General features: G+C 37.9%; 1 protein-coding gene across 1 annotated transcript in view; it reads left to right on the top strand.

The window, feature by feature from the left end:
• Window positions 1-569: 569 nt before the first annotated feature.
• LOC136863262 (uncharacterized) overlaps window positions 570-15,102 on the top strand; it is a 171,424-nt gene continuing 156,891 nt past the window's right edge. The window contains exon 1 of the mRNA XM_067139645.1: window positions 570-1,112. Coding sequence (XP_066995746.1) covers window positions 891-1,112 — 222 coding nt within the window. The 5' untranslated portion in view covers window positions 570-890. The remainder of the gene's footprint in view (window positions 1,113-15,102) is intronic.

The following is a 15,102-nucleotide window of genomic DNA, read 5'->3' on the forward strand; positions in this document are numbered from 1 at the left end:
TTAAGCGCTCGAAAGTAATCCTTTAGTAGACCGATGCTTTGTGATTAGAAGGGAAACATGGTAGAATTCAAAGTATTTTTTAACATTTCTAATTTAACTTATTTGTGTGCTCCAAGGTATCGTTTAATATGTGCATCATAATTTGAAGGGTAACTGATTTAATTTATAAATCATCTTATACTATACTGCAGCTTTGTTATTCGGTCCCTTAAAATTAATTATCAGTCATCGCAGAGTCTCGATTTCTTCACTTTGAAGGTCAATTAAATCTAATATCAGGCAATGTGAAATATTTTCCATAAATGGTATTATCTTATTTCGTGCAACAATTGTTTAACTATTCGCTTTCTATGAATCCTTATGGTCTACTTTGGACTGACTGTATACCCATTTTCCTTCTTTTTCTACCTTTTCGCACTGGTGGTATATTTCTCGTACAAATGTTGTTGCTCCTGAAGATATTTTCAAAACAAGCAACATGAGGAATGTTGGTTTTTGAATTAGCAGGTTATCTGCAGTAAATATTTACTTTGAGTTAGAGACGTTGTTTATTGCTGCGTGAGACGGTTGGACTTTATTTAATGACATTTATTTTGTTTTAATCCTGTACATATTTTGAAGTAGTAATGGAAGGCAGTGCAGCTCAATTATTATTATCGAAGTGTTGCTAGACGAAGTTAGTGAAAGGCTTTCCTAAGCTGCAAGATTTATTTTAGTTGGCAAATTATATCAGTCGTTAAAAAATCAAATTGCAATTGGTGTGTGATTTTAAATGTTCTGTTTCACGTGGATGTTCACGATTCGGTTTAGCAGATTTTATTTTCACACACTGTTAACATTAATTTCAGAATTAAGTGGAATCATTTGAGAACAGTTTTCTTGTTTTGGCAATGGTAGTTCAAAGGGGTACCCCATCTTGGGCGACAGTACAAACAAATTCTCAACCGCAGTCACAGCAACAGCATTGTCAGCAACCTATTCATATGGTGAAACACGATATGGATTTTGATCCAAGCATTGCAAGGGCTGCATCTGTAGTTTCTGACTCTCCATCTCTGAGATGCAATATTGTTGTTCCAACGTCAGTAGATACTCAAACGATGGTGGAATGGGTATGTGTGTTCGATATGTAGATGTAGTTGTACATAATTTGGCAATAGCCTTTGGCTGTGTGTACCTACATACTATCTTTTCCAGTATTTTAATATAGCATCCTCAGGATTATTTGTAAGATTGAGTGTATTTTTGGTTTCTTATTTAGCATTTATGAATTATATAGCAGATTGACATTTATGTAGGCTAGATTTTTTTGTATAATATAATTTCTGTGTAGTGTTTTTTCAGCCATGTGCATTTCTTTTCGGTAGATCTAATAATAATATCTGACCAGTTCAACCATTCTGTGACATTTTAATTGTAATTTTTAAAAGTAAATATTGAATTTAAGCTGGTTATGCTTTCCAGGAAACATTAAGGTGATTTTATGTTGATTTTTGATGTGTTATTTAGAATATTGTTGTCAAATCGCATTGAGATTGTGGTAGTTCATCCTGTTTATGTATTTTTATGTTCATTTTAAGAATAGCAACATTTACAACTGTTACAAACAAGAAATAGTATTTGTGTTACGGTAAAGAAAAGATAAAGCTGGGCATCTGAGTTACAGTTCCCCACTTGGCATGAACTAATGCCAGTAACCTGCTTTTTTTAAAAATATGGTTATGGAACATTTACCAGTAACTTATTGAGGGTTCTTCAATAAGCATATAGCCTATGATTTTTAAGAAGATGCATTTGAATTTTGTTTTGTTTTTTACATCGCACCGATGCAGATAGTTCTTATGGCAACGATGGAATAGGAGTGGGAAGGAATCTGCTGTGGCCTTAATTCAGGTACTGCTCTAGCATTTGCCTGGCATGAAAATAAAACTGCGGGAAACCATCTGCAGGGTTGCCGACAGTTTCATTTAGATTGACTAAACATCATCAACTACACTTGTTTGGTTTTGGTAAAAATTCATAAAAAGTACAGACACATATTATTCCACATGAATCTTAAAACAATCTCTAACATATTAAAAAATTAAAGATTGAACCTTTGAAAACATGGGAGTGTATAAGAGGGGGGGCGGGGGTGGAGAAGGAGAGGTTAAGAACTTAGCTAGGGCCTATGTCTATTTTGGCTAATAAAGATTTCAAAAAACATGTTATAGATGACTAGAAATGTCTATTCTTTTTGTGTTCACTTGACATGGAATGTAGAAATGTGAACTGTCTTCTTATAGCACCGTGTTTGAACTGGAAATTCCTAGTTGCGTCTTGTATGTTGAGGCTAATGATATTTGTGGTGAAATTTAATGTTACTCTGAGAATTCAGACGTTTGTGCAACACCTGTTTATGCATTGAATGGTTAGTAGGTTTGCGACACAACTCTGAATATAGGAGCATTGCCCCATGTTCTTACTACCTTGGGAGTGGCCCTGCACCTGTAGCCTCAGCTTTAAATTTGCCAAAGGCAAAATAAAAAGTATCAATTAGGTGGAACAGTTTCTCTGCTTGATTTATCGATTAAATTATCGATATGGACCATGAAGGGGATGGTTTGCAGTAAAGCAGAATGTAAGAAGGTGGTGGCCTAAAGCCTTTGATTATTATTTAAGTTACATACTGTACAATTCTTTGCATGTGTAGGCCTAATCATAATTAACACTGATTTGTAATTCAGATTTCATTAATGACTCCTGTTATCAGACCATTTTGCTATTAATGAAAACGTGAGTTCAGTTTTGTGCATTGGATGCTGATATAGTGAGAACAAAACCAAGAATTTTGTTTGTGTTTATCACTAAACATAGACACTCATATTTCCATAGTATTATCACATATGTAAATTTTAGAATTGATTACATTTTTCAAGCAACTATATTCATCATAAAAATGGTTTTGCTAGGCAAGATGGTCGTGTGGTTAGCGGCGCGCAGCTATGAGCTTGCATCCAGGAGACAGTAGGTTCAAGCCCCACTGTTGGCAGCCCTGAAGATGGTTTTCCATGGTTTCCCATTTTCACACCAAACCTTAATTAAGACCACGACCGCTTCATTCCCACTCCTAGGCCTTTCCTATTCCATCGTCACCATGAAACCTATTTATGTCAGTGCGACGTAAAGCAAATAGTTAAAAAAAAAGTTTATGATGTCTCGGTGAAAATCAAAAATCAATTGCCTCTGATCTGCATTTAGAGCTGTCGCCCAAGTAGCAGATTCCCTGTCAGTTGCTTACCTAGCCTTAAATTGTTTCAAAGAAGTTGGAAATTTATCGAACATCACCCTTAGTAAATTATTCCATCCATTCCTCTTCTTATAATCCAATATATGCTCCAATTTGTCCTCTTGAATTCCAACTTTACCTTCATAATATGATCTTTCGTACTTTCAATAACTCCAAGCTTATTTGTCTACAAAATTCATTCCATGTCGTCTCTCCACTGACAGCTTGGAACATACCGCTTAGTCGAACAGCGTTTCTTCTTACTCCCAAGTTTTCGCAACTCAAAATTTGCAACATTTCTATAATATTTATCTTTTGTCATAAATCACCCAGAACAAATAATGTGGCTTTCCTTTGGATTTTTTCTAATTCTCGAATCAAGTAATCTTCGTGAAGGTCCCATACACTGGAATTATACTGGTATTCTAATTAGGCCTAGGGTTTAAGTAGAGGCTTATATGCCCTCCTCTTTACATCCTTAATACAGCATCTAAATACCCTCATAACTAGGGCTAGGATTCTGATGATTTTGCATTAATTTTTTGTAAGACTGACATGTTACTCAAATATATGTGTTTCATAAAATAATGAGTTCAATGAAGTCTATTTGTTCAGTTATTTTATTGCATTTTTGCCATTTTTGAGGGACAGGGCATTTTTGGGGGAATTATAGGTAAATTTGGTCATTTATCTACTATTATCAAGAAAGAAGGATAATTTTTTAAATGTTTATTTTAATTCTGTAGTTCCAAGTTGAATATTTTGTTTGATTTCATACAAGCATAACATATATTTTCCAGGAAACGGATAACCTCTTCACCTATTCCAAAAAGTAGCCTATACCAAGCTCGATAGCTGCAGTCGCTTAAGTGTGGCCAGTATCCAGTATTCGGGAGATAGTAGGTTCGAACCCCACTGTCGGCAGCCCTGAAAATGGTTTTCTGTGGTTTCCCATTTTCACACCAGGTAAATACTGGGGCTGTACCTTAATTAAGGCTACGGCCACTTCCTTCCCACTCCTAGCCCTTCCCTGTCCCATCGTCGCCATAAGACCTATCTGTGTCGGTGCGACGTAAAGCAACTAGCAACAAAACAAAAAAAAAAATTAGCCTATGGGTATAATGGACTCGCCCAATTGCCTCTCGCATATGTAGAAGGCTACAGCTAGCAATGAGTCACTGAGTTTGTGGTATTTCTTCGAGCCGGAAGTGCTGTTTTATTAGATGCGAAGTTATGAAATGCCTAAAGTGAAGCAAAGTGTGTCTGTTAAATTAAAACAATTTCTTTTGCAATATGGAGAAAGGGTCTTGACTACTGACGTGACAATACTTTACTGCAAACTTTGTGACGTGAAAGTGGCCGGTGTAAAAAGGTTCACGGTGGAACAACATGTATCGCGTGAGAAACACAAACGCGGTCTGCAACGACTTCAGGATGAATGAACATGACTACAACAGAAGCTTCTTGGAGAAACCCATTCATCCTTTTCACCATTCTTTGAGAACTGTGCAGTGTTTCTTTGTGCTAATATCCCATTGAGTAAGTTAAACCGCCCTAAACTGCACAATTTCTTAGAGAAGCACACGGGCAAATCCATACCGGATTCTTCTATGTTAAGGAAAATCTATGTTAGACGATGCTATAAAAAAACTTTCGAAGAAATCAGGAAAAGAGTTGGAAATTTAAAAAATATGGGTATCAATGGACGAGAGGACAGACTCTTCAGGACAATATGTAGCTAACGTATTGGTTGGAACACTGGACGAGGATGTTCCTGGGGAACACTTTCTACTCTATTGTGAGCATTTACAAAAAGTGAACTACTCAACAGTCAGCAAAGTTCTTGATAAATCATTGGCATTGTTGTGGCCTGATGGCATTCAGCATGGCAGTGTGGTGCTCTTTTTTTTTTTTTTTTTGCTTAATGTCGCACCGAAACATACAGGTCTTATAGGGACGATGGGATAGGAAAGGGCTAGGACTGGGAAGGAAGCGGCCGTGGCCTTAATTAAGGTACAGCCCCAGCATTTGCCTGGTGTGAAAATAGGAAATCACGGAAACCATCTTCAGGGCTGCCGACAGTGGGGTTCGAACCCACTATCTCCCGGATGCAAGCTCACAGCTGCGCCCCTCCAAACCGCACGACCAACTCGCCCGGTGTGTGTTGCTTTTAGTAACGGATGCAGCCCCCTATATAGTTAAGGCTGCTAATTCACTTCATGCTCTCTACTCTAAAATGGTGCATTTAACTTGTTTGACCCACGTGTTACACAGAGTTGTGGAGGAGGTTCGCGGTCATTTTCCAGAAATTGACCAGTTGATAGGATGTGTGAAAGAGGTATTCTTGAAGGCACCCTCTCGAGTTTCAACTTTCGAGTCAGAAGCTCCAAACATTCCACTTCCTCCTTCTCCCATTTTGACAAGATGGAGAACCTGGATTGAAGCCTGCATATATAGCGAGAAATTACAAGTGGTGAAACAAATCGTGGATTCATTCGACAGCACTGAAGCTGCATCAATCAAAGCAGCGCAAAAACTTATAGCAGATAATGAAATTGCAGGGAACCTTGCTTATATAAAAGCAAATTTGGATTTTTTTTTTTTTTTTTTTTTTTTTTTTTTTTTTTTTTTTTTTTTTTTTTTTTGGCCATAACTGCTCTGGAAGTCGGAAGTGCCACTATTCCAACAGTTGCAACTTGTGCTGAAAGTGGTGAATGATTTGGATCGCGCATATAGCAAAGAGGGACAAGCTGTGTCTGAGAAGATGAAGAAGGTTTTGAAGAAAAATAAGGGGTTTCAGGCAATGTGTGTTCAATTGCTAAAATGTTGTCAGGTGAAACATTTTCTCTCCGTGACGTTACGACAGTGAATTAAATTTAAGTGACATTGTTTCCTCTAAGTATGCTCCTGTTGTGTCGGTAGAAGTAGAAAGGCGCTTTTCTATGTAGGCCTATAAAGCTTTGTTGGCTGATAATAGACAATCATTTTCATTTGAAAATCTACATCGTGTATGGTATTCATTGTTCATTGCAATTCACTCATTTTGGAACGAACGATTGGGACCTTTATGACTGAGAAATGTCTGTTTTGTAAACGTGTAGGCCTAAATATTATTTTCAAAATTTGTAACTCGAAAATGTATTACATAATGTCTGTATTGCCAATGTTAGTAGCATGAATTCATTTTTTTACCACAAAAGAATAAAACAATACAGAAATCATTGAAAATCAAAGGTCATTTTTTAAAATTTTAGGTCATTTTCTGCATATTTTCAGGTCATAAATGAATTTTTTAATTTTGCATTTTTGGCAGTTTTTAGGTCATGATTCTTGCCCTACTCCTAACCATGTGAGGAGATCTGCAACCTTTATTTTCAATCCTGTTAATGTGACCTCAATGAAGATCTTTCCCCACATGAGCATTTAGATACTTACAGTGATCTCCATGAGGTACTTCACCTCATCAACACAGTAATTAATTTTCTCTACATTATCATTGTATTGAATTATCTTTACATATTGCTGACTAAATGGAAACCACTAAATGGGAAACGATGGAAAACCATCTTCAGAGCTGCCCTCATTTTTGTCTATAGTCTCCCATGATCTACCCTATCAAAAACGTCCTGAATAGATCAATAACAATGCTGTCTATTTGACATCCTGAATATAAAATATCTGCTATAACTTGAGCCTCACTGGAATAAACTTTCCTAAACCTGAATTGCCTTCTGTCCAACCATTTAGTAATTTCACAAACATATCTGATATAATCAGAAAGAATGCTTTTCCCAGAGCTTACACGCAACACATGTCAAGCAGACTGGCTTGTCATTTATTCATTTGGTGTAACTCCTTGATGCAAGCAGTACTGAAATATGTATTTCGGATATGGTAAGTTAGTATATGTAACCTTTAGTACATCCCCAGAAAAATGATCAATTTTAGCTGCTTTTCAACTTTTGTATCCTCTGTTAGTATCCTTTGTTCTCATTAGTAAATTTAGTACTTGGATAGTATTAGTCACTTTCTCTACCTCAACGTTATATTGAATTATCTTTACATATTGCTGACTAAATACTTCTGCCTTTAGGGCTGATGTTCTAGATGTTAGGCTCCTTTAAACAACAAGCATCACTTCTGCCTTCTGTATGTCCTCACATATACACTATTGCCTTGTTCATTAATGATTCCTATAATGTATTGTCTAGAACCTGTTTCTGGCTTAAAGTACGTATAGCCTACATACCTTTCCACATTTTTGCTAAAATTCAAATGACTGCCAAGTTATTATGATTGCCAATCTCTTCTTTTTAGCTGACTTCTTTGTTAAGTTGAATTTTCATATAAGTTCTTTCATTCTCTTCTTCCATCCACACCCATATCTCCTTATTTTTCTGTTATATTATATTAGGCCTTTACCATTCCTTAGTAGCTGTAAGGGTACATATCATTGTTGCATGCACTAAAACTGCTATGTGAAATATTTCAGCGTAGAACTTTGACCAGTAAGGTTCTGTCATTTAAGGTTAAATATTGCAGTTGCAATTTGTGTTTTAAGTCGCACCGACACAGATAGGTCTTATGGCGATGATGGGATAGGAAAGGCCTAGGAATGGGAAAGAAGCGGCCGTGGCCTTAATTAAGGTACAGCCCCCACATTTGCCTGGTGTGAAGATGGGAAACCACAGAAAACCATCTTCAGAGCTGCCGACAGTGGAGCTCGAACCCACTATCTCCTGGATGCAAGCTCACAGCTGCTTACCCCTTACCGTATGGGTAACTTGCCCGGTGGTTCAGTATTGTGCAAGAAAATTCAAAGTATTCTCGCTCTTGATTATATATGTGCTGTGGGTAGATGTTTTTCCCACATCATTATCACATTGCGGTTTTCTGTTTTAACAACCCTCAACAGTTGCTTTATGCACACCCCGGATGATATTTATGTTTCTATTTACAATTTTCCCACCGAGCTCAATAGCTGCAGTCGCTTAAGTGCGGTCAGTATCCAGTATTCGGGAGATAGTAGGTTCGAACCCCACTGTCGGCAGCCCTGAAAATGGTTTTCCGTGGTTTCCCATTTTCACACCAGGCAAATGCTGGGGCTGTACCTTAATTAAGGCCACGGCCGCTTCCTTCCCACTCCTAGCCCTTCCCTGTCCTATCGTCGGCATAGGACCTATCTGTGTCGGTGCGACGTAAAGCAACTAGCAAAAAAAAATAAAAAATACAATTTTCCACTGATTAAAATTGCATTTTAAAATCTCCCTCATGTTTGTCTTATCAGTCGTATGGTACTGGCTAATAGTCTTGCTTTTACAACATTCCTTTCTATCGTGTATTTAATTGTAAGAACAACAAAAATAGCTTCATGTTCCCTTATACCATCTCACTTCAATTTATCTCTAAAGCTCATCTGGTTTTATTAACACCATGTCGAGAATGTCCTTCTCTCTAGTTAATTCCATCACTTCGTGATTCAGCTGTCCTTCCCAGATTAACTTATTTAGCAGTTATTGGTCATGGATTCTGTCATTCGTATTACCTTCCCAGTTAACATTTGGTAAATTGAAATCATCCGCTAAAATCTTGGTGCCTTTCTGTGTTATTCTTCACATAGGCCTAGCTGGTTATCTTATCAAATATTTCTGCATCACCATCACACCTTCCAGGCCTGTACACCTCAAAAACATATAGTTGCATATTAGCTTTTGACATGAGCCTTCCACTTAAAATTTCATGTTTTTCATCCTTGGGACAGATGACATAGGTGTTAGGTCCCTTTAAACAACAAGAGTTATCATCATTTCTCATCTTTCACTTTTTCATAGCCTACAAATTCTTATGTCACCATTATGAATACTCCACCTCCAAAAATTCTATTCAGTCTCTGCAATAAATAACTTACTCCAGTTCCAGGGACAAAAATCTGCATCCATAATATCACTTTTTAGCCAAGATTCAACTCCTCTTACAATATCTAGTAAATATATATCTTTTAAATGACTTAATTCTATTCCTTTCCTTTCCTTACAGCGCTACTACAGTTCAAATTGTTTTGCCTTTTGCTAGTGGTTTAACGTTGCACTAACACACTGAAGGTTTTCAGCGATGCAAGGATGGGAAAGAGTAGGATTGAGAAGATAGTGGCTGTGTGTGAAAATGGGAAACCATGGAAAACCATCTTCAGGGCTGCTGACGATGGTATTTGAACCCACCATCTCCCGAATACAAGTTCACAGCAACGCGACCATAACCACATGGCCAACTTGCTCAGTATTTTAACAATAACTTTGTCATCCTTACTTTACTTCAAACTCCCTTTACTGTCATCACTGCTCCATAGTTCATCATGCTTCCCTTAATTTACCTTCCAAAACAAACCCCCTTACACATACCCATGCATATCAAGTGAATGCTATCTAAGTGCAGATCCCTATCTCCTGCCCATCGATTAGGGTCTACAATCTCACTGTCAGTTTCCCACATAACCACTCCATAGTCTTTTAAATCTGCTATCACTCTCCAGTCAGTATCCCTCTTACACAGCATCCCACTGATATAGCTGCTCCCTTAAACTTCTGCCTCACTTACAAAACCTGATTTACCAAGCAAGTTGGCTGTGCGGTTAGTGATGTGCAACTATGAGCTTGCATCTGAGAGTTAGTGGGTTTGTACCCCACTGTTGGCAGCCCTGAAGATAGTTTTCCGTGGTTTCCCATGTTCACCCCAGGCAAATGCTGGAGCTGTACCTTAATTGAGGCCACGGCAGCTTCTGCCTTACTCTTAGCCCTTTACTGTCCTGTCGACGCCATGGGACCTATTTGTGTTGGTGCGACATAAAAAGCCAATTGTATCATCGTCAAAACCAGATTCCACTTATCCCCAACTATTTTGGTTTCGATTCCTGCTTGGCTTACATTGTTAGTACGAATATGAAAAGCTGCCTCCTTCTTCCCTCTACTTTTGTCAACATCTGCTTTACCCTAATTCCTGGATAACACTTGACCCTAGTTTACCTTTCCTCCACATGCCTATCGATGGAGTACTCTGTGATCAGAGTATTAACCCCACCCACCTCATTAGATCCCTCCCTTCCTGGTCTCCCTTACCTTCCCTGAAGACTGCAGTACCTACTTCTCCCTTTTCTCCCTCTCATGGCCTTGTTCCACCTCCTCCTTCTTATCCTCTACTCTACATTTCTCTTCTTTACTTTTCCCCTTGTCTGTAGCAGTTCCCTGTTCTTCATCTTCCCTCTGTTGCTCTACCTGCAGTATCTCATACTGATTCCTCACCTGTACTCTCCTCCAGACTAACTCCCTTGGCCCTCATTTTCCTTCCCCTCATAACATTGGCCCACCTGTCTTGCACAAATTTTCCCCTTCCTTCTTCTCCTTTTCTACCATCATCTGTACATTGTTTGAAGGAGTCCTGCATGCTCTCTTCACTCCATTAGGATGCTAATTATCTCATTCAAACTTGCTATCTCTTCACTTGTACCTGCATTCCTCAGCCATTCTTTAATCTTCATGGAAATATAAACTATTATGAAAAATGAACAAGGAAACAACATATTCTGTGAATTAAAAAGTCGAAGGAAGGAATACTGTACACTACACCAGGACTACACAACAATAAAGCAACCTTCCTAACTACCGGTAATAAAATAACTACACTACAGTACTACTTAGGCAAATCCTAATTATAAAATAATGGGAGTAACAGGATAACAAACTGTACAGTAGTTAGAATTAAATACATAGACATTATTATTATTATTATTATTATTATTATTATTATTATTATAACCACCTACTATGTGCTAACAGAAATGAGAATTGTCAGAAAGTTAAGTGCTAAAATCTTGAAATAAAGCTAGCAAGATACTGTGTAATAAAATAACTACACTACTATTTTCAATTGCACTTAGGTCTATCCTAATTGTAATAGGTTAAATGAAAGAATAGAACTGTAGTTAAAGCTAAATACTTAATTTGTCCCTTATTTTGTCCCTTCGCAAGAAAAGTGACATAAGTCAAAATAAACAGTTTTACAGGAGAGCAGAAATAAGATTTAGACAAATTACAATGTACTTATAACTGTCATACCAAACATAGCAGAATTTCCAAATTTTACAGACAAGTTAAAATCATACCACACATGAAATTCATGTTGTTAATTCCTCTTGGGATATCTGCAATACTTTGATACACAAAAAGAGAAATTTCTTGTTTTGACTTATGTTGTTTTTCCCAAAAATTATGTCGCTTATCAGTGAAGGAAAATTTCAGGTATTTCGATTAACAAACGGATTTAATTGAATATTTTATTAAAAATGCACTAGAACGGTACAATATGGTGACACTGAAGTTGTGATGTGCCTATGCCCCTTCATGAAATAATGAATTGTTCATTCTCATAGCTATGCAATACCCTATTCTATTATGTCAGACAGAAAAGTAATTCTGAAAATATGAAGTTAACATGTGGGAACTTACAGTTCAATCTTGACAAAAACTTATTGTTGAACAACAGTTAGTCCTTGGAAAAATAATACAGAACATTTATAATGATTTGTGAAATTTAGAATAAAATTTTGGGATATGTTTCTTTCTCAGGAAGTTCAGCAAATCTGCTTTCTTCCTTTCAGCTATGGGAAGCTGTTGAGTGTATAGTTGCTTGGGACTTATGTTTGAGCATTGGTTTACAAATGCCTGTGTTTTCCCTTTAGACCTTGTTCTTGTAACTTCTGGTTTCTCAGGCTGGACCTTAATCTTCTTGAAGGAGTGGCTCTCTTGGTACAAAAGTTTGTACTTCAGCGTGAAAGGGTCTTTTTTCTCCTCTCTTATTACTTTTATGTCATTCATTTTCATATATTCATTTTCAGTGTTCTTCTGAAACTTAGTTCTTATATGACAGCTGAGTTGCTTCAAGTCAAAAAAGTCACTGTGGCTCAGTTCATGCATTTTATATGGATAGCCGTTCTTCTTTGCTGTGCAGATTAACGAAATGTACTGGCTAGGGTGATATATGGGTTCTGATTTCAGAGATTTCTTTACTTGTCTTTCTGTAATGGAATGCACATTATCTCCTTCATTCTGGCTATGCCCTTTGATTGAGAACTTATGGGTTACAGCCTTTACCAGATAGTTTAGCACAGCATAAATATCCATGGAGATGATGTACTTGTTTTTCTGCTGCCCACAACAATTATCTGAGTAGAATACTATCTCAATGTCACACTGCATTCAGCGTTTTCTCTTCAATGAATTTAAGTACACAAGAACCAATTTCAGAGGAACCACGATTACCTTTCCCCTCATGCAAAACGTAACAAGACAATGAATCATTGTTCAGCTCACAGATTGTGAAGTTAAACGTATTTAATTTTGATTAATAGTAAAAAAGGAAGCATGGCCTGCAAGTTGTAACACGCAACAATGAACGTGTCGTTTACCTGTTCCTTATCTTTACCTTCCTCGGTGCATGATAAATCTTTCTCAATAATGTGATTTTCATATTGCTCTTTCAGTTCCTGTTTATCAGTGCCTTAGTAGTATTGAATGCTTGGCACAGCTCACACTGGTCTTTTTTTTCGGTGTGAAAAATGCAATATTAAATTCCTGAGTAAATATTTTGTGATACAACAGATAGTTACCATATGGGCATTCATTTCCACCTGGAGGACTTTTCACCCAGTGACATAATCACGGTACAAGTCACTTATCGATTTCCCTCCATCTGTGTAGTGGCGCAATGATTTAACTCTCACATAATGAGGGTCAACTTTTGGTATTGATTGAATATGTGTACAAATACCTTCTTTTATACATTCATCAACTCTTGTGATTGTTGTGCTTTCCACGGAGATCGTCTGCCACAAATCCTCCAGTCTCGTCTTTCTTCTCCATAACCGTCCTTATTGGTCTGTCAGTAATATCAAAGAGTTCTTTTGAAATAATCCTTGCCCACATGAGTATATTGGCCATTGATTTCGAAGAAAAAGAGACTGTTCAGACGCTGTGTACTACCCTCCTTTTTATAATGGTAAAGGGGCTGAATGAATTGCATGTGGGAAGCTATAAAGTCCCTTTGGCGCTGGAATGTTCCCAATTCCCAATATTTAATAAAAAATATCTTGTCTTGCTTCAATACTATTTTTTGAAGAGCACTGAAGGCACAATCCACATGGAGGTTTCATCTTAGTGTCTTGTGTCTTGTTGCATTTTGAAGCTGAGACATAGGACTCACTCAAAATGTTAAGCCATTTTAACTCAGCTTTCAACCACCTGCTGGGTTGTGAGGTTTGCTTCCTTCTCTTTTTTTGTTATGCAATATCTGAATCTTCTATAATTTCTTCATTGTTGTTGCCTTCTATAACACCACTTGAATTCTCGGACTTACTAGAAAAGCTGTCTGCATCTAAATCTGTCTTTCTCTTTGTATTTTCGGTTGGCATAAAGTTGGGGTCTGCATCTGATTCATCAAATGTTTCAACCTGACTTACTTGACTTAATTCCTGTTGTTCCTTGTGGAACATAGGGCATCAACAAAGCATCTCCATCTGATCCTGTTGTCAGCCAACCTCTTCACCTCTCTCCAGGTCTTGCCTTCTTCCATTGCCTCCATGTGTACAGATCTTCGCCACGTTTGTTTGGGCCTTCCTCTCCTCCTTTTACCCTGCGGGTTCCAATCCAGTGCCTCTCTCTCAATGGCATCATTTCCTTTCCTCAACGTATGCCCTATCCATTTCCATTTCCGCCGCTTTATCTGTATGGCCATCTCGGTTTCACCCGTCCTTCTCCATAGTTCATGATTGGAGATTATTTCCGGCCAGTAGATGTTTAAAATCTTCCTTAAACAGCGGTTGACAAAGGTCTGCAACTTGGAGGTACAGGTAATCACTTTAGTCACCTTCCAGGTCTCAGACCCATACAGTAGAACAGCCTTGACATTACTTCGGAAAATGCGAAGTTTGGTCCTGATAGATATTTTGTTGTTCTTCCATACTGGATAGAGCCGAACAAAGGCACCATTTGCTTTTTGTATACGTTGAGAAACATCCTGTACTGCTCCTCCATCTTTGCTAACTACACTGCCCAAGTAGTTGAAACTATCCACATCCTCTATAGGTTCATCACTGAAGACAAATGGGTCCAGTTTGTTGGTGTTCATCCTTAGGGCCTTGGTCTTCTTTGAGTTAATCGTTAGTCCCACCTTTTTTCCTTCTTTTACGAAGTCTTCAATCTTTGATTGCATTTCACCATGTGCCTCAGACAGGAGACACACATCGTCAGCGAAGTCTAGGTCTTCTAACCCATTTGCCAATCTCCACTGGATACCGCGTTTCACATTTCGCGTTACATTTCGCATTACCGCATCAATCACCACCAGGAACATGGTTGGCGAGAGGATACAACCTTGACGTACTCCTGAACGTACAGATATAGGTTCAGATACACGGCCCTCATGTATGACTCTGCATGTATAATCACGGTATGTTTCCTGAATGAGGTTGGTAATTTGTGATGGCACTCCATACCGCTTCACTTCCTTCCACATAGCTTCTCTGTTGATCGAATCAAAAGCTTTTTCGAAATCGATGAACACTGCATAGAGGCGAGATGACCATTCAGCACACTGCTCCAGAATTATCCTCAAGGTGTTTATTTGGTCTACACACGTTTCTCCTGGAAGAGCCAGATGTTGTCACTTCCAAAAATTGGTGGAAATAAACATTGATAATAGGATGGTTCTGTGGATCTGGGAAATTTTGATAGACTGCACGCAGAGGGAAAAGGTGGGAAGTAAATACTCCAACCAAGTTTCTATAA

Source organism: Anabrus simplex, chromosome 2 (assembly GCF_040414725.1).
Source record: "Anabrus simplex isolate iqAnaSimp1 chromosome 2, ASM4041472v1, whole genome shotgun sequence".
NCBI classification, from domain to species: domain Eukaryota; kingdom Metazoa; phylum Arthropoda; class Insecta; order Orthoptera; family Tettigoniidae; genus Anabrus; species Anabrus simplex.